The 25,597-nt window shown below is 50.8% G+C and overlaps 2 protein-coding genes and 1 long non-coding RNA gene across 5 annotated transcripts in view; 2 read left to right on the forward strand and 1 right to left on the reverse strand.

Moving 5' to 3' along the window:
- The window catches only part of PI4KA (phosphatidylinositol 4-kinase alpha), a 114,754-nt gene extending 109,915 nt beyond the window's left edge, over positions 1-4,839 (forward strand). Inside the window, exons 49-55 of the mRNA XM_045457608.1 lie at positions 353-457; positions 553-678; positions 1,118-1,238; positions 1,720-1,879; positions 2,665-2,754; positions 3,206-3,289; positions 4,381-4,839. Of these exons, the coding sequence (XP_045313564.1) occupies positions 353-457; positions 553-678; positions 1,118-1,238; positions 1,720-1,879; positions 2,665-2,754; positions 3,206-3,289; positions 4,381-4,432 (738 nt within the window). The 3' untranslated portion in view covers positions 4,433-4,839. The remainder of the gene's footprint in view (positions 1-352; positions 458-552; positions 679-1,117; positions 1,239-1,719; positions 1,880-2,664; positions 2,755-3,205; positions 3,290-4,380) is intronic.
- A 7,376-nt stretch (positions 4,840-12,215) lies between these two features.
- Positions 12,216-15,511, reverse strand: TMEM191C (transmembrane protein 191C). 3 transcript variants are annotated; one of them, XM_045457614.1, is made up of 10 exons: positions 15,287-15,509; positions 14,857-14,980; positions 14,617-14,667; positions 14,390-14,467; positions 14,200-14,256; positions 14,020-14,079; positions 13,803-13,867; positions 13,647-13,719; positions 13,370-13,410; positions 12,216-12,577 (listed from the first exon to the last, which is right to left on the reverse strand). In XM_045457614.1, the coding sequence occupies exons 1-10, from the start codon at positions 15,439-15,441 to the stop codon at positions 12,430-12,432; spliced, it is 852 nt and encodes a 283-aa protein (XP_045313570.1). In that variant the 5' UTR covers positions 15,442-15,509; the 3' UTR covers positions 12,216-12,429. The 3 variants fall into 3 exon arrangements, with proteins under 3 accessions (XP_045313570.1, XP_045313569.1, XP_045313571.1); XM_045457613.1 differs by lacking the exon at positions 12,216-12,577 and adding an exon at positions 13,048-13,289 and having other exon boundaries at positions 15,287-15,510; XM_045457615.1 differs by lacking the exons at positions 12,216-12,577; positions 14,200-14,256 and adding an exon at positions 13,048-13,289 and having other exon boundaries at positions 15,287-15,511.
- A 73-nt stretch (positions 15,512-15,584) lies between these two features.
- On the forward strand, positions 15,585-17,269 carry LOC123587677. The gene is made up of 2 exons (XR_006707458.1): positions 15,585-15,750; positions 17,060-17,269. It is a non-coding gene; the product is annotated as an uncharacterized LOC123587677 (long non-coding RNA).
- Positions 17,270-25,597: the final 8,328 nt, after the last annotated feature.

Genomic DNA, 25,597 nt, shown 5'->3' on the forward strand with positions numbered 1-25,597 from the left:
TGAGGTGCCACAGAGGAAACCAGAGCTTTCTGCCAAACCCAGGGGTCTCTCCAGCAGCTCCCACCCACTGCCCATCCCCTGGCCGCCCAGAGGGAACTGCCTTGGAGGACAGGCACTCCTGACTTGCATCCCCCACTAGACAGCATGGCCTTAGTCTAGCCCGGTGCCCAGTGGTCAGAGCCCAGCCCAGCATGGTGTGCAGTGAGGCCAGATGCTCCAGACTCCTGCTTGGCCATGGCCTCCCTTTCTCTCCTTCCCTCTCTCCCTCTTTACTGGCAGGGCTGCTAGCAGTCATGTGGACTAGAGCACAGGAGGCGGCCAGCTGACCACCCCTTGTTTCCCTGGTCTCCAGGATATGCTGGCCCTGCAGATTATTGACCTTTTCAAGAACATCTTCCAGCTGGTTGGCCTGGACCTCTTTGTCTTCCCATACCGGGTGGTGGCCACCGCCCCTGGGGTAAGTTCCCAGGAGCCCAGGGGGTGTTCCCGATGCCTTAGGCGGCCAAGACAGGTCCTGCCTGCAGGCCTCAGCACCTGGCCCTTCCTCTCCAGTGCGGAGTGATTGAGTGCATCCCCGACTGTACCTCTCGGGACCAGCTGGGCCGCCAGACGGACTTCGGCATGTATGATTACTTCACGCGCCAGTATGGAGACGAGTCCACCCTGGCCTTCCAGCAGGTGACCAGCGGGGCAGCCCCCAGACCAGAGGTTGCTTGTGCTCTCCATCCCACCATTCCCAGCACTGCTTATGGGCCAGCACCATGCTTCCCACTTTCCCTGCTTTTCTGAGTCCTTGTACGTTTGGGGGTAAAACAAGGGCACCTCATAACCTTCTTTGGGATTCAAAGGAACCTTGAAATGGACTCCCCAGAAGAAAGCAAATTCATGGGTGTGGGAGGAAGGAGCTAAACCCCTAAACCCCCAGACGCAGTCACTTGTCACTCCTGTTCCCAAGATCTGGCCTGCTGATTTGGGCTCTACCTCCAAGGCTAGAAACAAGAGCCCAGAGAACACCTGTAGGCCCTGGGGTCCCAGGAACAAGGCAGGAAAATGCCCAAAGGTCCTGGGAGGTGCAGCCTTAGGGCCATCCGTGAGCACCTGGGCCCTCTCCACACAGGCTCGCTACAACTTTATCCGGAGCATGGCTGCCTACAGCCTCCTGCTGTTCCTGCTGCAGATCAAGGACAGGCACAACGGCAACATCATGCTGGACAAGAAGGGCCACATCATCCACATTGGTCAGCCAGCTCCCAGAGCCACCCTCCTCCTCTCCCTTCACCCCCTAGAGCCCAGGGCAGGACACCAATCCCCATCCCACAGAGGAGCCAAGCATGCTCGGGTCACCCAGCCAGTCAGGGTTCAAGTCCAGCTTTGAGACCAGAGCTGTTGGCCACTAGGCTGTGGGGGCGAGTAGCAGCGGTACCACAGTGCATGGGGCTACTCTGGGGTTGAAAACTGGAACCAGGGAGAGCATAGCTCATCTAGCCCCGGGGCCAGCCTCATCTCCGCTCCAGCCTGGCTCCCCACCTCCATAACCTCTTTTCTCTCCTGCCTGCTGTCACCCCCCCGCCCCACTGCCCCTACCATCTCCAAGAAAACATGGCCTGTGGCCAGCTTGTGGGGTGTAGGGAGCCTGTGGCTCCAAGCCCTGGCTGAAGCACGCCCATATCTCTGCCCTGTCATCTGATCTTGTCATGAATGGCTTTGGGGATTTTGCAGACTTTGGCTTCATGTTTGAAAGCTCACCGGGTGGCAACCTTGGCTGGGAACCAGACATCAAGCTGACCGATGAGATGGTGATGATCATGGGGGGCAAGATGGAGGCCACGCCCTTCAAATGGTTCATGGAGATGTGTGTCCGTGGCTACCTGGCCGTGCGGTGAGCCCCAGGGAGGGGCCAGTGGGGGTACCGAGATAGTGGGGAGGGGGGTGGTCAGGCACCAGTCCTGGGTGCCGCTTGTCCTGCAAGATCCCTCAGAGGTCCCATGGGGCCGTCTCAGGCTCCTTTGTGGATCGAGGGACTGCCGTTCAGAGAGAGCAAGGCAGGTTCGAGAGGATGCCTGCTGGTCCAGGCAGCCTGGGCCTTGCCTTCCCATCACCACTCTGCCCACCTGTGCCAGTGTCTCTGCTCTGGGTGTCAGTGCTCCGGGTGTCAGTGTCCCACCACATTTTGTAGTCTCCTGGGTGTGGCCTTGCCTGGCAACACCTTGGGCTCCTCACTGTGAGCACGCCATTCACCCCTTCACCCAAATGTGAGCATCTGCCACCTCCCAGCTGCACCCTGAAGACTTACTGTCCTGGCTTCAGAGTGTCACAGAGCCAAGGCCACACAGCAGCCTGGACTCCAACCCAGAGTCTGTTGGAGCCTGCGTCACGCCCACTCAGTGCACCTGCCCCACGAGAAAAGGAGGGTCAGGGTATGTTTGCCCTGCACGCCTGCGCTTCCTCAGCCAGGCACAGAAACCATGGCCAGAGGCCTCAGGTGGGCAGACCAGGACAGGATGCTCAGCCCATTCAAGGATGTGTGAGCAGCCCCCACCTGGTAGCTGCAGGGAGGTGGGCCGACACGTGCAGCTGTTGGGTGGTGGCTGGGCTGCAGGAGTGCAGGCAAGGCCACCCTGCTCAGGCCAGCCTCCTTCCCCTTCCCTCCCTGTCTCTCCACAGGCCCTACATGGATGCAGTTGTCTCTCTGGTCACTCTCATGTTGGACACGGGCCTGCCTTGCTTCCGTGGCCAGACAATCAAGCTCTTGAAGTAGGTCCTGGGCAGATGCGCAGGCCATTTGGGGGGCAGTTGTCCCCTCAAGGTGGGAGCCTCTCAAGTGCTGGTAAATGTGATCATTATCAAGGCCAAGCGCTCTCCTCAGAACCCCAGAGCAGACAGGGTTCCTGGTGAGGCGCTGTCACTGCACCAGGCTGCAGATGTTCCAGGTATCCCTTCATTTCTCAAGGATGCAGTGCCAGGCCTTACCTCCAGCCTGAGGCTGCAGCGGCTTAGCCCTAGGCTCTGCTGGGGAAGGGGACAGGCCCTCCAGAGCCAGCTGGGAACAGTGCCCCTCCCCCTTACAGCTATTCCCAGGAGGGAACAAATTCCCACAAATGCTAAGTGGTCTGTTAGCAAGACCGCATCCCACGGGAGAGTAGCCTAGAGGGAGCAGTTTCCACAGGTGGCAGGGGACAGCCCTGACACAGCCCTCGCCCCCCAGGCACAGGTTCAGCCCCAACATGACCGAGAGAGAGGCTGCAAACTTCATCATGAAGGTCATTCAGAGCTGCTTCCTCAGTAACAGGTGAGTCTCCCCCTTCCACTTTCCCCTCCGGAGCCTGCTGCCACACACCAGTGTTCTCCAGGCACCTTGTGTGGGGCCACGCCTGGGCCAAAGTGACGAAGATGCTGCTGTCCCAGGGTACTCTGTACCACAAGTCCTGAAGGGAGCCCTCATGGAGTGACAGGGTACTGGGTTAGAGGGGCCAGGGATATGCTGAGGGGAGCATCCAACAGAGGCCTAAAGGCCAGAAACCGTGCCCACCTGGGACCCAGCCTGCGAGGCCAAGCAAGCTGCTGGTGCAAAGGGCATGCAAGGAGGCGAGCACAGCCCAGTGGGCTGGCTGAGGAGCAGAAGAGGCCTCAGCCCCGCCCCTGCTTCCCCACACCTTCCTCACGCTGCTGCCTGGGCAGTGACAGGTGGCCCAGGGTGGAGACAGGCCAATTGGCCATTATGATAGTGGAGCCATGAGAAGAGGTGGGTTCCAGTTCTGAAGGCAGAGCGGCTAAGCACCTGGGCAGTCAGGGAGCCGAGCTTCCCCTCTGGGAGGTGCAGACATGGAACCCGAGGAAGACGGCGAGCCGGCTGGGGTGGGCCTAACAGGAGCAGAGGAATGGGAGGCAGCTCAAGGGCAAGCATGAGGAACATGACAAGAGGGGTGTAAAAGGCAGGACGAGGGAGGTCTCGATTGTTTTGTTGGCAGAGTAGGACGGGCGTGGGTTGCGGGGTGTGACAGGAGGAGAATGAGCTGTCGTTTGCGTGCCACGGCAGGCCAGGGGGCAGAGTCACTCACTATGTCTGGGGACACGGAATATCTTTGGCTAACACTCCCCCTACCAGAGTGTGGGGCAGAGTGGTGTTTGGCTGAGGAGGCCCAGGAGGAGACAGCAGAAAGGAGCTCACACAGTCATTGTCACAGGTGGGGAAAGGAGTGTCCCTAGAAGAAAGGCTGGCAGGGAGGCCAGAGGGTCTGCGATTTTGCATTTGTACCTTCAGAGAGGAGAAAAGGGGCACTTCCCCAATGCAGCTCTCCAGGCAGACATGAAGGACGCAGCGGGGAGAGGGACCCAGACCCGAGACAGTCTCCTTACAGCCTCCCTCCACTCTCCTTCCAGGAGCCGGACCTACGACATGATCCAGTACTATCAGAACGACATCCCCTACTGAGGGTGGAGCTGGACCAGCTATCATGGCCGCCCCCCAGCCATCCCACAATCATAGAGCTGAGAGAGCACAGCCCCACCCTGGCTGCTGTGCGTGGTCAAAGGGGGTGAACTGCTGGTGGCCCCGTCATTCCATCCATTGGAATTATTTTTATAGGACAAATAGGACAAAAGTCCACCATGCAGAGCCTGGCAATCCATTCCTTCCTAGTGTAACCCACATGTGACACGTGAGACTGAGATGACTGACAATCCTCTGGCGACACTCTCTGCATGGGTGTGAATAATTCGTTTGCACTGGACACATTCCCAACACATTCCCTAGGTACATGAAGTATTTTCTTGTGTATAAAAAATTATATTCAACTTAAGATTTAACCAATGTGAACAAAATAAAAACCAGCAAAAGTGTGGAGTGCCAGGTGTACCTTCAGCTGAGGGGTGATTCCTGGATATGCTGGGAAGGGAGCAGGGCAGTGTTCCCTCTCCCACCCGGAGTGCAGCCCACCAGGAAGCCTCTAGGGGCCCAGGTTAATGCACTTCACAACTGACTCATCACAGCGCAGATGCACCAACAATCACACTGCATTTTCCTGAACTGCTCTGTTCCGGCTCCTGTTAAAGGCCACCCAACCGCCCCATCCGTGTCTCTTGCCAGCCACAGGTGTGGCTCCATGTCCTGCCTCTGCTCCAGGACTCAAAAACCTTTGTGCAGCCAGCCCCCAACAGCCACCTACTCCCACCCACTGTGACCCTCTAATTAAGCAGATAGGAAGACCCCAAACTAAAAGAAGAGGATGACACAGGGCAACTAGAAATGTCACTAAAGTTTAAACAGCATTTTTAACTTTAAGCAGTAGATCTAGATGAAGAGAAAACCAGAGAACAATGAAATTACCAAAATAAAGCAAAAGGGGAAGCTGTGAAGGAGAAGCTCCAGTCAGCTTCCAGTGGGATTCCAGAGTTGGTGATAAACATAAATACTCAGCTTCAGGAAGCACAGTTGAGTCCTGAGCAGTATATTCAAAAAACATATGGGGTGCCTGGTTGGCTCAGTCAATAGGTAGAGCATGCAACTCTTGATCTCAGGGTTGTGAGTTCAAGCCCTATGTTGGGTGTGGAGCCTACTTAAAAAAGAAAAAAAAAATATGAAAAAGCCAATTATGTAAGTTAAAAAATTCAAAAGGGAATGCCCGGATAGATTGATTAAGCGTCCAACTCTTGATTTTGGCTCATGTCATGATCCTGACGGGCAGGGACACTGTCATGATCATGTCATGATCTCACGGTTCATGCCCCATTCCTCATGCAAAGCCTGTTCAAAAAGCAGTCTACAGGGGCACCTGGGTGGCTCAATCAGTTGAGTGTCCGACTTCGGCTCAGGTCATGATCTCATAGTCCATGAGTTCAAGCCCTGTGTCAGACTCTGTGCTGACAGCTCAGAGCCTGGAGCCTGCTTCAGATTCTGTGTCTCCCTCCCTCTTTCTCTGCCCCTCCCCTGCTTGCGCTCTCTAAAATAAACATTTAAAATATTTTTAATAAAAATATAAAAAAATTTAAAAAGATACCAGAAAATAGGGTGTAATTTGGAGAAAGCTCAACCAGAACATAAGGGTGGGGAGAGCATAGAAAAAGCAGGATATAAACACATTATAAAATGGTAGAAATATATTCAAACATAGTAGAAATATTTCAAACCACACTCCTTGAAAAGACTTGTCAAATTGGCCTTAAAAAGGAAGTCAAATGCAACATACACGGTTCTGGCATTATGGCAAACTATAGATCTTGAAAATTAGAAATGCTATTTATAATACTGGGCAGAAAATCTAAATCTGTGAGCTGACAAGAAAATAAGGTCTCTTTAGAGACTGAAAACAAATTTAAAAATCTTAACTGGTGGTGGAGGAGAGGGGGCCGAATAAATCTGTTGGTTGAGCATCTGACTCTTGATTTCAGCTCAGGTCATGACCCAGGGTGATGGGATCAAGTCCCACATCAGACTCTGTGCTGAACATGGAGCCCTCTTGGGATTCTCTCCCTCTCTCTCTTCCCCTCTTGCCTACTCTTTTTCTTTAAATAATCTTAACAGGGGTGCCTGGCTGGCTCAGTCAGTAGAACATGCGATTCTTGACCTCAGGGTTGTGAGTTCAAGCCCCACATTGGGCGTGACGCCTACTTAAAAAATAAGTTAAAAGACCTAAGTTCTATAAATCAGTCTTAAGAACAATAATATCCCTGTTTTGATGACATTGGTGACTAAAGACCAACCCAAGAGCCTGATGCCTCTGAGGAGTTTATTAGGGAAATTTGGTCTACACTTGGGATAGGGTATACTAGAAATAAAGCCATGCCCCAAGGACCAGGAACTTCCTTGATGTGTTTGCAAAAAATCCATCCTGCTTATAGGTGAGCACTGGGTGCCTCTGAGATAAAGAACAAGGTATACACGTGCCTGCTGCCACCACCCCTATAAGACCTTGTGCTGGAGGCCCTAGTCAGCCCAGTCAAGCAATAAAAGGAAACAGTTTAAGAATCTGGAAAGGAAAAACAAAACTCAGAAGTGCAATTTGTGTACGTGAAAATCCAGATAATCGATAAATATGATCTATAGTCAAGGTGATAGGATACAGATTCATATACAAAAGTCAAGTTGTGTGTGTATGTGTACAACATATATCTCACAACAAAAGAAAACTGTATCATTTAGAGTTGGATCCTAAAACATCAAATATCAGAAAATAAGTCTAATGAAAGAAGAAATACTGAAAAGTACAATTGTTGAGAGAAGACCTAAACGAATAGAGTAACATAGTCATAGATTGGAAGATTCAACGTCCCACAGATTATTCTCCCCAAATCGATCTGTAGTTTCACTGCAAATACCAATCAAAATCCCAGAAAGTTTTATGGTGGAAACTGGCACATCTAAAATGTATATGGGAAGGGCGCCTGGGTGGCTCAGTCAGTTAAGCGCCCAACTCTTGATTTCAGCTCTGGTCACGATCTCAGGGTTGTGGGATCGAATCCCATGTCAGGCTCGATGCTGGGTCTGGATCCTGCTTGGGATTCTCTCTCCCCCTCTCTCTCTACCCTCCCCCTGCTCGTGCTCTCTCTCTCTCTCTCAAATATTTTTTTAAAATTATATGGGAATACAAAGGTCAAAATACAGCTATTACGATCTTAAAGACCAACAAGCCTAGATATCGAGACTTATCCATAAGCTACAGTAGTTGAGACAACGTGGTTTACAAGGGAAGAGAAGTCCAGGAATAGACCCACATACATAAAGACATTGCAGGGCAGTAGGGAAAGAACAGTCTTTTCAATAATGGTGTCACATCAACTGGATATCAGTATAGAAAAACAAATATAATCCTCACTGCCTGTGTCACATCAGACATAAAAATTCCAGGTGAAATGTAGAGCTGAATGTTCAAGGTAAAGTTTAAGGCTTTTAGGAAAAAATACAGAAGAGAAAATACAGGCTTGATGACTTTGGGACAAAGATTTCTTAGAACCAAAACCAGCACTAATCATAAAAGGAAAAAAACTAATTTCAACTATCTGAAAAGGGATGACAGGGGTGCCTGGCTGGCTCAGTCGGTAGAACATGTGACTCTTGATCTTGGGGTCATGAGTTCAAATCCCACGTGGGGTGTAGAGATTATGCAAACAAATCAGCTTTTAAAAAGTATTTAAAAAAAAAAAAAAGCATGCCACAAACCTGGGAAGATGTCTGCAGTACATGTATCTATTCAAAGGACTTCTATAAGAAACTACTAAAAATCAGTTAAGACACAAACTAGAAAAATGGACAAAGAGCTGAAGAGGCATTTCACAAAACAGATTATCCTGAGCCATTGAATAATAATAAAAGGTGTTCAGCTTAAAATGCAAGTTAAAGCCACAACGTGATACCTACTAACCCACCTGCGTGTCTGAAAAGACAGTATCAGGTGTCGTGAGCGTGTGGAGCAACCAGGATGCTCCGAAGCTGCTGGTGGATGTGCAAGCTGCTACAACCACTTTGGAAAACTGACGTGTCCACTAAAGCTGAGAATCTCCTACTCTATGACCCAGTAATTCCATTCCTACGTAGGTACCGAACAGGTGCAAAATCTGTACACTGAAAGACACAAATAGGAATGTTCTGAGGTGCACTATTCATAACCAAAAACTGTAACTGACCAAAATGTCCTTCAACAATAGATAAATAACTGTGGTTATTCGTGTGATAGAATAAAATGCAATAGAAATACAGGAACAGGGCAACTGTCAGTATGGACTACTCTACTCTTCTAGTATAGCAAACTAGAAAAAAGAAGAAACATCTCCAATTTGATAAAGATCATCTGAGAAAAAAACAGCTAACATGTTAACGATGAAATATTCAAGACGTACCCCCCCACCCCACCCCAAGGTCTGGAGCAAGACACGAGTGCCTTGCCCGTTATCACCACTTCTAATATCATTGTACTGGGGGAGAGTGTGGCCAGTGCAGTAAGGATAGTGGTTGATAGATTGGAAAGGAGGAAGAGAAACCATCCTGCTCATGCACAATAACATTGTCTATAAGGTCCTGAAGAATCTACAGAAAAGCTCAGGGAACTAAGGGGGGTTCAGCAATATCGCAGTACACAAGGTCAATATACAAAGGTCAGTTGTATTTCTATATGCTACCAATGAGCAGTTGGAAAATGAAATTTTAAAAAATCTTCACCATTTTTAATAGCATTCAAAAACATAAAATACTGAGGGGCGCCTGGGTGGCTCAGTCGGTTAAGAGTCTGACTTTGGCTCAGGTCATAATCTCACAATTTGTGGGTTCGAGTCCTGCAACGGGCTCTGTGCTGACAGCTCAAAGCCTGGAGCCTGCTTCAGATCTGTCTGTCTCTCTCTCTCTCTCTCTCTCCACCCCTCCCCTGCTTGCACTCTCTCTTTCTCTTTCAAAAATAAACATTTTTAAATTTTTTTTTGATTTTTGGGGCATCTGGGTGGCTCAGTCAGTTAAGCATCTGACCTCAGCTCAGGTCATGATCTCATGGTTTGTAGTTTGGAGCCCTGCATCAGGCTCTGTGCTGACAGCTAGGAGACTGGAGCCTGTTTCAGATTCCATGTCTCCCTCTCTATCTTTCCCCTGTTCACTGTCTCTCAAAATAAATATTAAATTTTTTTAAAAGTTAATTTTTTTTTAATTTTTAAAACAATTTTAAAAAATTAAATATCTAGGGCTAAAAGTAAAGATGTGTGAGACCGTCACACTAGAAAAATACAGATCATTGCTGAGAGAAGTAAAAACTGGACAGAGACATCATGTTTGAAGACTAGAAGACTGAAGTCCCTGCAAATTGATCTCTAAATTCGGTGCATTCACTTCCCAGACATTTTTATGAGAATTGACAAGCCGAGTCTAAAATTTCTACAGACGTGCAAAAGATCCTCACATCATAAACCATAGTTAAGTCTGAAATGGACTGGAGGTTGAAATGTGAACTAAGATACCACGCAAGTGGTGCCTGGCTGGCTCAATCAGAGGAGTGTCTGACTCTTGATCTTAGGGTCATGAGTTCCAGCCCCCACGTTGATCATAGAGATTACTTGAAAAAATAATAATAAAACTATGCAAATGTTAGACGACATGGGTAAGTTTCCTCAATAACCTAGAAGTGAGGAGAACTTTCCTAACCAAAATCCAGAATCAATACAGGCAGGTACAATGTTACAACCAGTGTATGGATAGCAAAAGAAACACCATGAACAAAGTAAAAGACAAACAGTAAAGATCTCAAAGTGAAAATGCCAACCGAGGAAGAAGAAACCCCTACAATCCTACATTTTTCAGATACGCAAATGATATGAGTAGTTTACAGAAAAAGAAAGGTAACTGGCACTTAAATATAAAAATATCCTTAACTTTGGGGTGCCTGGGTGGCTCAGTTGGTTAAGCGTCTGACTCTTGATCTCAGCTAAGGTCTTGGATCTCAGGGTCGTGAGTTTGAGCCCCACACAGGGCTCCTTAACCTTGATCAAGATAAATGCATATTAAAACTGCACTGAAGTGCCATTTCTCACCTCACAGACTGACAAAAATCCCCAGTGTGACAACAGGGGACATATCCAGTGATGGTGGGAATGGAAAGGGCAGGTCTCCAGCACTATCCTGTATGGAGCCAGCCTTGACCCACAATCCCATTTTTAGGAATCCATCTCAAAGACTATCTGGAAAAATACAGAAAAGTGTTAGCAGAAGGCTCCTCATTGAGTTATTGATGTAATATAGCAAATCATGGGAATCCGCCCATGTCATTGCAGTTCAGTAAAGGACACCACTTCTCTGACACTGCTCAGAGCCAGGTGCTAAAAGAGGAGCAGAGAAGTCCATGTGTTCACCTAAGAAGGGAACAGCTTGTGACTGGGAAGAGGGAAGAGGTTGTGACTGGATATATTTCACTTAGCTAAGGGGAAAAAAGAAGAGTCCATTAAAACAATCAAATGTTTCCTCTAAGGGAATGCAGGCAAGAGGGTAGAGGGCACAGGGATAAAAGCTAGACTTCCCCAAAACATCTTCTTTCATGGATTTGATTCTGTAATTATAAACTATAAAAAATAAAGACAAATATAAATAAAAAACTTGGAAGAAAAAAAATAATGCAATGCCTAAAAACTGAAAGCAAAAGAAAATCACACTCATGAAGATGGCTATTATTTTTAATTTTTTAAAGTTTATTTATTTAGAGAGAGAGAAAGCATGAGTGCGGGAGAAGGAGAGAAACAGAATCCCAAGCAGGCTCTGAACTGTCAGCCTAGAGCCCTATGTGGGGCTCCACCTCACATGAGATCATGACCTGAATGGAAGTTGGACCCTCAACCAACTAAGGCACGCATTTTTCCTTATTTTTAAAACTTAAACCAATGTTGGTGAGGATGTGGAGAAATCGGAACCCTTGTGATCTGCTGGTGGAAATGTAAAGTGCAGCAGCCACTGTGGAACAGAGTAGAGCAGGTCCTCAGAAAATCAAACACAGAAGTACTAATCGAGCAATTCCACTTCTGTGTACACACCCAAAAGAAGTGAAAGCAGAGACTCAAATATTTGTTCACAGAAGAATTATTTACCACAACCACAGGGTGGAAACAACCCAAATGGCCATCTATGCATGAATGAATACACAAAATGGTTAGCAACAAAATGTTATAATGAATGGCTAAACAAAATGTTTACACCAATTAAAAGTATTAAAGGGGGGGGCACCTGGGTGGCTCAGTCGGTTAAGCGCTGGACTCGATTTCTTGCCATGATCTCAAGGTTAGTGGGTTTGAGTCTGCCTTGGGCTCTGTGCTGACAGTGTGGAGCCTGCTTGGGATTCTCTCTCTCTGCCCCTCCCCCACGTGTGCTCGCTCTCTCTCTCTCTCTCTCTCTCCCTCTCTCTCTCAAAATAAAATTCTTTTGAAAGTAAGGTATGAGAGGGACACCTGGTTGGCTGAGTTAAGCACAGGACTCTTGATTTAAGCTAACATCATCCGTAGTCTCACAGTTGGTGAGTTTGAGCCCTGTGACTGGCTGTGTGTTGACTGTGCAGAGCCTGCTTGGAATTCTCTCTCTCTCTCTCTCTCTCTCTCTCTCTAAAAATAGATAAATAAATTTAAAAAATTAAAAATAAATTAAAAAAAAAATAAGCCATCGTATGAGAATATCTTTACAACTCCTAGGCAAGTGTCAAACACAACCAAGCCACCCAGGCACCCCAAGAATGAAATCCATTTAGGACACAGCACGTTAAGTCTTAAATTTGATAGAATTTTATACATAGGATTACATAAACAAATTTAACTCCCAAAAGACTAAAAAAACACCAACAAATCAATAAGAAAACGATTATTTGGAGGCCACAGCAAAAACCTGTGTGCCGCGCCGGCAGATACACGGAACAATTTTACTACCAAAAAATGTAACGGGTAAAAGTAGGGCAAAATGAAACTCAAGGTTCATCATTTCCACTAAGCAGAGCATTTCACATGAGTAAAAAGACGAGTCCTCACAAAGACTGCAGTGGTGAGCGTGCACTGCCAGCAGGGCTGGGACTCCCGGAAAGCGGGGCGGACCACAGGAGAGGAATGCCCGGACGGGCACCGAGAAGAACCGACCCTGAAAAAAAACAAGAGGTACTGTGGGGAACTAAATCACCCCCACGCAGCCGGGCCAGAGGAACCACGGATCTCCACGGAGAGGACTTGACCGGCCTGCTCCCCCAACCCCCAGGCTCACTAGCAGGGAAAAAGCAAGTTTAGCAAAAGATACTGGCCAACTTCCGAGTTGGCCCAGGCGTGGCAGCAGGGGCTGTAGGAAAGGGGACCCCTCCCGGGAGCTCCTTGGTACGAGCCAGCCCAAGGCGCCGGTGTCAGACGAGGACGCACCCTGCTCACTCCCGAGTCGCGGGCTCCGCCGAGAGGCGCCCGGGACAGCCTCTGCAAACTTAAGCACCGCCTGGAAGGCCCAGCACCCTCTGCGCCGGAGGTGCCAGGGCCGCTGGGCCGAGCGACACATTACACCCCCTACCCCAGGAGTCTCCCCTCGGCCTCCCCCCAGGCGCCCAGAAACCACACAGGAGACAGAAGTGCTTAGTGCTTGTGGCCACGGCCGGCATGATGCGCGTTAGGCGGGCAGCAGGCCGCGCGCGCGCAGTTGGAGCAGCGGGGACAGAGTGTAGCGCAAACCGCGGAAGGCTGTGTCCAAGTCGAAGCGCGGGAGCCCCCCGCGGAGGGCGGAGGGGTTCACCAGCATCAGGCAGAGCATAGGCAGCGCCAGGAAACCGAGCGGGAGCAACAGCAGGATCTGCAGCGCGCCCAGAGCCCACAGCCTGCGGACCCAAGGACGGACGGACAGACGGGCAGTGGCGGGCAAGACGCCCAGCGCGCCCGCCGCCTGCCACTGGCTCACCTGAGGCCCGCTCCGCAGGTGCCGCCGAAAAGCCGCCTCTCCTACGGAAAGACGGAGCAGCGTCTAGCTCAGCGCCGGAGCGGAGGGCGCCGCGAGGTCCGGGTCTCTCAAGGAGCGGGAGGGAATCGTAGGGGACCAGTCTCCCGCAGGGCGGGTACGGGGGTTGCGATTCCGTCGGGGGGCGGGCCCTCGAGGGGAGGTGGGACCCCGTGGGTGTGGGTATCTCCCATGTGTTGGGTTCCGACTCCAGCGCGCCCCGGCCAGGGCCCGTGCTCACACAGTCAGCCTTGGCCACCTCTTCCATGAGCGAGCCCGCGCAGTCCTGCATCCGTCGAGGCTGGGAGTCGCACCTGCAGGGAAGGGCATCGAGGTGGACGATCTGCCTCGGTTCCACAGCCACCCCACCTTACCCCCACAGTCCTGAACCCCTTACAGTTCCGGGCCGCCCCTCGAGGCGTCCAGCGTAGCCGCCGCCTCCATCACCTTTCCCTGCAGCTCCTGGACAGGGAGGGAGTAAGGCCCCAGGACTCGCAGAGGAGATCTGGGAGTGGGGTGGGGTGGGGAGAGAGAGGAGCAGCTCTGGGGGTGGAGGAGTGGGAGCCACAGTGGAGTCGGAGGTGAGCTGCTCTTGGGACTGAGGGGGGTCGTACCTGCAGGACTCCGCTCTGCTCCTGAAAGCTGGCCCAAGCCTCCTCCGTCCGCTGCACGCCCTGGGATGTGGGGGGCCCTGATGAGACTTGGGATAATAACCCCTCTCCATCCTGCACCTGCCCAGGCTCCACCCACACTCAAAACCGGCACTCTCCCTCAAACCCCAGCTTCGCTCGCACCTGCCGCAGGCCCTCGGCCTGCTTGGCGTGCTTGGCCTCCACCATTTCCAGTTGTTTCTTCCGACGGATCCAAGGAATGTCAGGAGCCCAGCACTCCCGGAACCCCACCCACGCGTCCGCTTGGCCCACCCCCGCCCCTCAGGGAGCTGCTCGCACCGCCGCTCCGGCATTGGGGGCCCCACCCAAACACCTGCAAAGCCATCAGTTGGGTCCCGAGTTGCTGTTCTGCGCGCTGTTGACTCAGTTGTTCCCCTCCGTAGTAGAAGAGCTAGGGATAGGTCTTGTGAGGACGGGGTTTGCGGGGCTTCAAGGAGCAGGGGATGTCCTTAAAGGCCGGGACAGGGTAAAAACCGGGGCGAGGACTACAATGGGACTTCCTAGGGGAAGCTAGAGACCAAGGCCGCCTCCTGACTGTACCTGACTTGACAGCTCCTCCCACTGCTCCTGCAGCTGCCGGTTGTGTTGCTCCTGTGGATAGGGTTGAGGGGGGCAGTCTGGGCCTCTCAGAGACCCCAGGCTCCGCTGCTGGCCCTACCCCAGTCGGGGCGGGGTCCCCAGCATCGGAACGGCTCCACACTGGGTCCCGACCCCGCGCGGGTCCTATTTAGGGCCCCGCCCTCTCCGCAGGCATAGCCCCAGTCGAGGCCCAGGCCCCACCAAGTCTTGCTTGTGCTGCTCCGCGGCTTCCAGCAGCGCGCGCGCGCGCTCCGCGCGCTCCCGCGCCGCCTCGCGCGCCTCCCCTCTCTGGGCCCGCGCCGCCTGGCTTCGCTTCCGCTGTAGGCTGCAGAGGGGAAACTGAGGCGGTGCCACCGAGGGAGGCGGCGGGTGTTCAGACTCCCGCAACCGCCGGGAAAGGCCAGTTACTAGTGAGGCCGAGGAAGCCCGCGCCGGGTCGCCGCACCCTCCCCTTCGTGGGTCCCCTGAGTAGATCTTCCAGGTCCCGCCGGCTTAGAGCGGAGGTTCGGGCCCTGCGGGGAGGCGCAACCGACGGGCGGGCCAGCCGCTCTGCCCAGGCCTGGGTGCCACCACCCGTAGTACTGACCCTCGCGCGCCCGCCTCTCCCCATTGAGCCCCGCTTCCCGCGCACCTGCGCTCACGCTCCCGCAGGTTCTGCAGGCGCCCGGTGAGGCTCTCGCTCTCGGCCTCAAGCCCCCGCACTAGCTCCTCCAGCTCCTGCTTCCGTAGTCGCCCGTCGCGGTTGTCCTTCTGCAGCTGCAGCAGCAGCTCTTGTGACTCGGCCATGGTTTAGGGGCTCTGCCTCGCCGCCGCCGCCGCGGCTCGCCTAGGGAATCCGGCACGCGGCCGGCGTCACAATGGGCGACAGGGGGCGCCCGAGCACAGCGCACCCTCCAACGCCCCCCAACCCCCAACCCCGCCCCGCCCAGAGCCGCGGTAGACGAGGGTTAGGCAGGATCACGCTTCGTCCCTCACGCAAAAAAATGTTATGCAAGAGCCAAGATTGGATCAGTAAGGTTAATAAAATACTAATACCTAATGCAGAATAATGGAGACAACATTGGTTCCCCAATTGAAGATGGAACTTGCAAACTGGTCAGTTTTTCCTGTGGAAAAGACTTGGAAATATATATCAGGATCCATACATATGTTCAGATCTTTTGACCCAATTATTCCACTCCTGAAAATTTGGGGAATAATTAAAAAAGAAAAAACACTAGGCATTAAATGGTTCGTTAAAGGCTTTACAGTAATCACAAAAAGGAAACTTGTAATCATTAGTTAGGTGGCATGTCTAGAGATATCTCATCTAGTGAAAAAATATGATTTAGGACTTATGCCAAAATAATTATGATTACCAGGTAAATGGGCAAGATCTTTAAAGGAAGAAGGAGAAGATGTTCTTAAAAGGAAGAAGGTTGAAGTTCCAACTCTTGATTTTGGGCTCAGGTCGTGATCCCAGGGTCATGGGGTAGAGGCCTGCGATGGGCTCCACGCCGAGTGTGGAGCCTACTTGGGATTCTCTCTCTCTCCTTTTGCCCCTCTCCCCTGCTCGTTTGTGCTCTAACATAAAATTAAAACAAATATTTTTAGGGGCGCCTGGGTGGCTCAGTCAGTTGAGCATCTGACTTCAGCTCAGGTCATGATCTCACAGCTTGTGAGTTCGAGCCCCGCTCAACTGTGCTGTGCTGACAGCTCGGAGCCTGGAGCCTGATTCAATTCTGTGTCTCCCTCTCTCTCTGCCCCTAACTCACTCGCATCCTGTCTCTGTCCCTCTCAAAAATGAACAAACATTAAAAAAAATAATTTTTTTTTAACTTTTAAAAATGTAAAAGAATACAAAATCAAAAGTTCTTTTGCATGGCGTACAAAGTCTCAGGACAGGTGCTGGAGAAGAGAGCCGAGTCTCAGGTGCTGTTCGAAGATGGGCACCTGGCCACCAGTTCTGACCAGTGCCAACCTGCCCTATAGCTCGCTTGCCAGGAAAGGCGTCCAGGACTCTCCTGAAGCCAGGCTCATTCAGGGGGAGGGGAATGGCCCATGATCCCAAGGACTCACCCAAGGGAAGCAGGTCTTGGCTTCCTGGTTAAAGCCCCTTCCCTGCACCGGGTTCCCTCATCTCCGGCCCCTCTCACTACAGCTATTCCTCTTCCATCCCCTCTCTCCCTCGGAGATGTCACACAGTGTCCTGCAGTTGAGCCCTCCCCATGTGGTGATGCCCATTTGCCACCCTGAGGGGTGATCCCCTCCCCATGCACCCTCACCGGGAGGTTCACCACCAACACTGCCCCCATGGCCCCCCCAGGTAGTACTGCCCCCTCTCCTCCAGCTGTTGTCCTAGAAACCTTGATGTTCTTGATGTCCTAGAAACCTGATTCATTGACCTCTCTCACCCTCCCTCCAGCCTGTCCCCAAATCCTGGGGCCTGCTGCATGGCAAATTACTGCCCTGTCCGTCCACTTCCACTGTGAGGGGAGAAGCCACCTACCTCATCAGTGCTGTTATGAAGAATAAAGAAGCTGATGTTTGCAAAGCCCTTAGAACACATCTGGCACTAGTAAGTGACACAGAAACCCTTGTTAAATAAGTTTAAATAAAAAACAAGTTTCCAATTTCTGACCTCTTTTAAACATGTTCAATGCTATTCCTCCAGGCCGGATCATTCCAAAACTTCCTAAGTAGTCAGCCTGCTCCCACCTCATCTACCCACAGCAACCAGGGGTCAACTGCTCCCCCCCTGCCTCCAACACACGCATGCACACACACTCTCAGCTCTCTGGCAGCTTCCCACAAGTCCATGCCCTCACGGTGCTCAGCCTAGCCTGTTCTTCCAGGCAACCGGCCTCAGAGCCCAGGAATCTGTCCCCTACTGCTCCTTAGACTCACCTACCTGCCACAGGGCCTTTGCACCTGCTCTTCCCCCTGCCCAGCCCTTTCCTCATGTCCTTCAACCCTCCCCGCAATTCCAGCTTCTTAAGAAAGCCTTTCTTGGCGACCCCACCCCAAATCACAACCTCCTACGGCACTTTTCCTGTGTCTACCCAGCATGGGTACCCACCTACAATCTGTACTGTGTCCTGCACTGGAATAGGAACACAGCTAGGACAGTGCCTGGCACACAGAGTTGTTGAATGGGCATGTGGACAGGCCATCTCCACTGCAGAGATGTGGCATCTTGTCCAAGAGCGTAGGCCACAAACCAGCCATGACCCTGAAGAGCTGTGGCCCCAAACCACGTCCTTCCTCTGACCCCACAGCCTGCCCCTTGCTCATTTGCCAAAGCCTGCCACACCCCTAGGCCTGCCTCTGCCTCCCTGAAAGGACACCCCTGGACCCTGGTGCCCCTGCCATTTTCCCGACCTGGCTGGGTCAGCTGCCTGGCACTGCAGCAGAGCAATAGCCCCAGCAGTACCTTGTGTCTCCTACCAAAGGACAGAGGCTAGTGAGCAGCTGCCTCCCTTGAGCTGCTCTTGAATGCTGCCGTCTGTGTTCCCCTAAGTGGACAGGCTATGTAGGGACATGGGAAGGTGAGATCCCAGGGGTTTTGCTGACAGTCCACTGGCATGAGCCAAGAAAGGGGACTGAAGACAGCGACGTTCACCTCCAGAGGCACGCAGCCTGGAGACTCCCACTGCAGGCCTGCCTGGGGTTCTGGGAACTCACCAACCGGGCTCCTGGTGCCTCCTGTCACTCCAAGTTGGAAGCCACCACTTCTCCCTCACCCCCTCCATGGCTACCGCAGGCCCCTGGTGGCCACAACCAACTGTTCCACACACATCTGCAGTAGCCTGTGGCCAAGGCGACAGTGCAATATGGACATGCGACAAGAAAGCTTGATGAGGAAAGCGGAGTGAGGGAAGGGAAGGCAGCCACCAAAGGGCCCCAGGACGGAGCCTCACCAGCTCCCCAGGTGGCCTGCTATGGATGAGACGCCTTCACTGCAGGACATAGGAGCCCAGCAGGTGCCTGCTGAGGGCAGAGAGGATCTGAGTGAGCAAGGGCCTGGGCGCTGGGCTTACTGCCCGCAGAAGGAAAGGCAGACACTGAGGCCAGGAGGCCAAGCTTGCAGAGCCTGTGGTGTGGACAGAGGGCTGCCTGGCACCTTTGCGGCCACCTAAAGCTGCACATGGCACACCTCTGTTATGGGTTGAGTTATGTCCCCCAGAATCCCTAAGCTTGGAAGACCCAGCACCTCAGAATGTGACTGTATTTGGAGATGGAGGTCTTTAGAGGGGTAATTAGGTTAACATGAGGCTGTTAGGGTGTCCCCTAAGCCAATCTGACTGGGATCCTTATAAGAGGAAACGTGGACACAGACACTCACAGAGGGAGGACAGCCATCTACAAGCCAAGGAGAGAGGCCTCAGGAGAAACCAACTCCGCTGAGACATGGATTCAGGCCCCCAGCCTCCAGGACCGTGAGAAATTACTGTTCAGCTCTGGTTTCTGTGGTGCTCTGTTATGACAACCTGAGCATGCGCATACACCCCTTTCCCTCTCCTGAGGATGGGCCAGGCCCACCGGCGGACAGAATGCTGGGGGGTGGCTCCCCAAGCGCAGGGCCCACTTGGGGAGGCAATGGCAATGGTGGGAAGGTACACATTGCCGCAACACCCTGGGATCAGCCCAACTGTTTGATTTGGCTTTGGAGGTCCTTCCCCGCCTGGCTAGAGTCTGGGTGCCACCCTCCCCCACCACACACATCTCTCTGGCCACAAGAAAATTGCTTCAGTTCCAAAAATACACCGACTCCTCCTCCTGGCCTTCGTATATACTGTTGTGTCTGCCTGGGACACTCCCCCTAGCCCCCCACTGCCATTGCTTCTGGTTGCAGTCCCCTTCCAAGTGGCCTGACCCTCTCGAGAGCTACAGAAGCCTCCTGTGGACACCGTCCCCCTCCCTTGTGAGTTCTGGGACGTGTTTCATCTCAGGTGATCCAGGGGCAGTACTACCATTTACCCCCAGGGTTGAGTTAACGCAAGAGCTAGTGCTGCTGAGCACTTGGTACAGTGCTGGCTATGGAGGACTCGGGTTAGCATTAGTTTTTATCTGCTTGTCGCCTTCACATGACTCAAGGATCCAAGAGGTCAGGGGCCATGTCCATGCACCATCAATGAACCCAGGACTCTGGGCCCAACACACAGTCTACTGTCCTGGGCTCCGCAGATGTCACATGGATGCACACCCACCTGACAGAGAGAAGCCAATGGTGACATTCCATTGGTGCTGGCCCTGATCTCACACCAGGGATGCCTGCAGGTGGCAACCAGCTTTGTCGCCTGTGGCCAGAAAGAAGGGCTGAACATGAAATAGGTTAACACCAAGACTGTTTGTTGACATTTCCTAAACTCACTGGTCAGTGGCATTAGCAGAGACCAGTGCAGTGGGGAGGGGAGCTGCTTGCTCTCCTCCCAGAAGGCCAAGTGCCCAGGACAGGGGGTTCTTTATGGCTGGGCAGTAACTGGTAAGACTTCCAGCATCCCTGCCTCCTACACTGCCTGATGCTGAGGAAGACAGCCTGGGCCCCGAGGGTGGGTCAGCCTCCTATGCTGATGCCAAGGCCTGCCCAGCTTGCCTTTCCCAAGAATCAGACCTTTTCTCTCTGCCTATCTGGTTTCTACCGCATAGAGGCCATCTTTCAGCTTGTTGTAGGCAGAGGACAATCTGGGGCACGTGGCTATCTGTTCTCCCAGGGAGCCTGTGCTGACCACACTTCTCCAGCCAGCTGCTAGGTGACTGCCCTCCTTAGCGTGAGGTTTGTGCAGGTTCCAAGTTTAGGAAGGGTCCCCCACTGCCTCCCAGCAGGCTCCTTCCTCTTCAAGGCCCAGGGCTGTAGGAGGGCAGAGGCCAGCCTGTGCCAAGGGGGTGGTCAGAGCAGATTTGGTGCCAGGCCACTTTAGTGTAGGTCTCACACGTTCTCGTTCAGAGTGGATGTGCATATTACCTGCAGAGGACATGCAGAAGCACAGGTGGCACTTTGGAATCACCAACAGTAACATTTCACAGCACACCTGAGACTCTAATGACACACCCTGGCTTTTACCAGGTTTGAAGAATGAACCATTTAAAAGTTTCCTGTACATTTGGTGTGCAACTTAGCAAATGCTCTCGTAGAAGGTCTTGTGGGAAATATTTCTTGAAATATTTAGCATCCAGGATACTTCCTCATGCACGAAAGTGGAAACAGCCTCTAGTTCACTCTTCCTGACCTTTTCCCCTGCCTCTTGTTTAGGCACACAGAGCCAACTAGCACACTCAGTCACATCTTCTGGCCTAATGGCAACAGAGTAGTTTTTCCTCCCTCTTTGTTCCTTTTTTCGGCTCATTCTCGACTACATAGAATTCCTTTACTGCCATCTACCTCAAATGGCTTTTGAAAAGAGGCATGTTTTAAAGCAAACACTCTAGGGGCGCCTGGGTGGCGCAGTCGGTTAAGCGTCCGACTTCAGCCAGGTCACGATCTCGCGGTCCGGGAGTTCGAGCCCCGCGTCGGGCTCTGGGCTGATGGCTCAGAGCCTGGAGCCTGTTTCCGATTCTGTGTCTCCCTCTCTCTCTGCCCCTCCCCCGTTCATGCTCTGTCTCTCTCTGTCCCAAAAATAAATAAACGTTGAAAAAAAAAAAATTAAAAAAAATAAATAAATAAATAAATAAAGCAAACACTCTAGGGGCTCCTGGGTGGTTCAGTCAGTTAAGCGTCCGATTCAGCTCAGGTCATGATCTCGCAGTCTGTGGGTTCGAGCCCTGTGTCAGGCTCTGTGCTGATAGCTCAGAGCCTGGAGCCTGCTTCAGATCCTGTGTCTCCCTCTCTCTCTGCCCCTCCCATGCTCATGCTCTGTCTCTGTCTCTTAAAAATAAATAAAAGTAGGGGCGCCTGGGTGGCGCAGTCGGTTAAGCGTCCGACTTCAGCCAGGTCACGATCTCGCGGTCCGTGAGTTCGAGCCCCGCGTCGGGCTCTGGGCTGATGGCTCAGAGCCTGGAGCCTGTTTCGGATTCTGTGTCTCCCTCTCTCTCTGCCCCTCCCCCGTTCATGCTCTGTCTCTCTCTGTCCCAAAAATAAATAAACGTTGAAAAAAAAATTTATTAAAAAAAATAAATAAATAAAAGTAAAAAATAAAAAAGTTTAAAAACATGTTTTAAAAAAAATAATAAACCAAACACTTTATGGAAGGGAACAGTGGTACCTACAGCTCAGAACCTGTCTTTGATCTCTAACCATGGAATGACTCCCAGCCTGGCCCTGACTTAGAGTCTGCCTGCAATAGAGTATTTCGTCTCACCTTTCACCATTCTCTAGAATGTTCTTCAAGTCCCTAGCGCTAAGAATCTCCAGTTTGGCAGAAGGCTCTGTCAGAAGTGCCACTGCCAGCTCAGTGTCTCATCTCCATCCATTCCACACATCTTAGGTAACTATTGGATTGATTCCAAGATGCTTTTTCGGGTTTCATTTTTTTAAATGTTTATTTATTTTTGAGAGAGAGACAGAATCTGAGGCAGGCTCCAGGCTCTTAGCTGTCAGCACAGAGTCCGATACGGGGCTTGAACTCATGGACCATGAGATCATGACCTCAGCTGAAGTCGGATGCTCAAATGACTGAGCCACCCAGCCACCCCTAGGGTCTCATTCTTGAATATCCCTGCTAAGGTCACCCAACATTTGAAGAAAGCCTTTAAAATTACATTTTTTAAGTATAAAAACTAACCTAAAGTGGCGATCTAAAAAGGAACTAGACACTACGCAAGGAACAGAAGAAAATGTCAAAAAAATTAAATTTTCCTTAGAGATTACATCTATGAAAAGAGAACAAAATGCAATAAGCAAAGCACAAACACAAGAAAGGAAATTCAAAATAATTGCTGACACGTTTTAAAAATCAGTAAGTTTACTGAAGGGAATGGGTCTCCAGAATGAAACCAATCCACCAAGTGCCCAACCTAATGAATGAACAAACCATCTAGAATAAAGAGACAATACTAGAAGTTTCCAGAGAAGGTTACATACAAAGGGAACTGGGCTTCTCATCACACTGGAAGGTAGAAGCCAATGAAGCAACACTTGCAAATTCAACAGGAAAATGAAATCCAACCTACAATTCTATTCCCAGCCAAACTATCAATTCTGAGTAGTTTAAAAGCATTTTCAACATTCAGCTTCAAAAACCTACCTCCCATGTGTTCTTTCTCAGGATGTACCAGATAAAACATCCTACCTACACAAGGAGGTAACCTGAGAAAACAACACATGGGATACAGAAAAGTGGGCTTCCAGTGCAGGAAAAAAAGCAAGAGAACTCCTGCCAAATTGGTGCAGGAAAACATCAGGTTCCAGAAGAATGTCCCTTGAGGGAAAAAGAATAGACAGCATCTGATTCTGTGGAAAGCTGTACTGGGAAGCATTTCAGAGTTAAAGGGTGGAGGAAGATGGAGACACAAATCAATCTGAGTAACTGAATTAATTAATTAACCTCAAGAACAAAAGATTGTACAAAAAGATGCACTACACCACTTGGTTCAGCAATAAACAAATACATGGTGATAATGACAAGTATGGATTCAGAAATTGCACACTGAACCAGTTTTATTTATTTATTTATTTATTTATTTATTTATTTATTTAATTTATTCATTTATTTATGAGAAAGAGAGAGAGAGAATGGGGGAGGGGCAGAGAGAGGGGGAGACACAGAACTTGAAGTGGGCTCCAAGCTCTGAGCTTTCAGCACAGAGCCCAACGTGGGGCTCAAGCTCATGAACCATGAGATCATGACCTGAGCCGAAGTCAGATGCTTAACCGACTGAGCCACCCAGGCGCCCCTGCACCAGTTCTTATAAATGAAGTTAAATGAAACTTAGCCATGCCCACCTCCTTATGTTGTTAGTGGGAGCTTTTGCACAGTGACAGCAGGGTTGAGAAGTCATTGTAGAGACTGTATGGCCCACAAAGGCTAAAATAGTTATCTGGCTGCTTTACAGAAGTTTGCCAACCCCTAGATTAAACTAAACTATCTGGGGGAATTTAAGGGAAGGGGAAGAGGGCATAAATGCACTAAACTGAACTAAAATCCCCATCTATAGGTCCCGACTCTGAAAAGGATGAGTTAAGACAGCAGTATAAGCCTACTATTAAGAAATGTGGAGATAAATGCATAAATGATGCTACAAATTAAAAGTGGGGGTCTGCATACATTGTGATGGGGTTAAGGGAACAAAAGACTATTTTTTGTTTGTTTTAAGCCTTTTTCTTTTTTTTTTTTTAGTAATCTCTACACCCAACATGGGGCCCAAACTCACAATCCCGAGATCATGAGTCACATGCTCTTCCAACTGAGCCAGCCCAGGCACCCGTGTTAAGCCTTTTAAAGAAGCTTTTGATTATTTAAACTATGTTCAGTTAGTACGTGGAAAAAAACAAAAACAAAAACAAATTTTATTTTATTTTATTTTATTATTTATGGGGCACCTGCGTAACTCAGTCGGTTAAGCATCGACTTCAGCTCAGGTCATGATCTCACCGCTCGTGAGTTCAAGTCCCAAGTGGGGCTCTGTGATAACAGCTCAGAGCCTGGAGTCTGCTTAGAATTCTGTGTTTCCATCTCTCTCTGCCCTTCCCCTGCTCGTGCTTTCTCAAAATAAACAAACATTAAAGAAAATAACAAAATTTGGGGTTCCTGGGTGGCTCAGTTGGTTAAGCATCCAACTTCAGCTCAGGTCATGATCTCACAGTTCGTGAGTTCAAGCCCCACGTCGGGCTCTGTGCTGACAGCTCGGAGCCTGAAGCCTGCTTCAGATTCTGTCTCCCTCTCTCTCTGTTCCTCCCCCACTCACACTTTGTCTCTCTCTCTCAAAAATAAATAAAGATTTTAAACAATTAAAAATAAATAAAATAATAAAGTTTATTTAGAGAGTGTGCACGTGCACAAGCAGGGGAGGGGCAAGAGAAGACACAGAATCCCAAGCAGGCTCCATACCATCAGCACAGAGCCCATTCTGGGGCTTGAACCCACGAACTGTGAGACCATGACCTGAGCCGAGATCAAGAGTTGGCACTTAACCAACTGAGCCACCCAGGTGCCCCATGAATTTTAAAAGAATTGAACAGTTGGCACCGGCTGGCTCAGTCGGTAGAACATTCATCTCTTGATCTCAGGGTTAAGTTCGAGCCCTATGTTGGGTGTAGAGATTACTTAAAAACAAATGTAAAAAAACACACTTGAAAGAAGAAATAAAAATAATTCAATGGAGCTCACCATGGTTTAGAGCAGCAATGTCCATATTCTTCTGGAGTTTTGGGGTCTGAGGTCATCCGCTGCTGACCTGGAGCCACTTGGACATCTAAAGTCCAATCAGGGGTCTAAGCTGGCTGACCACCTTCCTGGCCCCAGCCCTGCCCCTCCTACTGGATCTTCACTCATTCTGGGATTCCCCTCTGGTAGCTGGGACAATCCACCAGGGAACTGGAAATACTGTCTCTGCCCCTGGAAACTTAAGACTATCTTTTCCTTCCTCCCCCCTTTACCCTAAGCAGGAATCAGGAGCAGTGTGCAGTAGAGAGCCCTTGTCTTGCCCCAGCATGACTCTGTTGCTCCAACAGGTGGTCCTGGGCCCAAGCCAGACCTCCCTTCATCCAGGCCACCAGGTCCCTGTCCCTATCTACATATCCACTGCTTCCTGAACAGGCTAACTCAGGCCAACACTGCCCAAAAGGATGTTGACCCTAGGGTGCTGATTCCCTGGTCCACAGCCCAACCCCAGGATGCACACACATGGCCAAGTGAGATTCCAGCCCCTGGGGCCATTTCACCTGAAACCCGCCCTTAGGACAATAGTGGGCAGATGGCCCATCCCAGCTCCCACCCTCCTAGGTCTTGCAAGTGCTGGGCACAGGAAAGCAGTGTGTCATTTAGCAGAAGAGAACAGGCACAGAACACAGAGGCCCCATACAAGA

Source organism: Leopardus geoffroyi, chromosome D3, assembly GCF_018350155.1.
Source record: "Leopardus geoffroyi isolate Oge1 chromosome D3, O.geoffroyi_Oge1_pat1.0, whole genome shotgun sequence".
Classification (NCBI taxonomy): Eukaryota; Metazoa; Chordata; class Mammalia; order Carnivora; family Felidae; genus Leopardus; species Leopardus geoffroyi.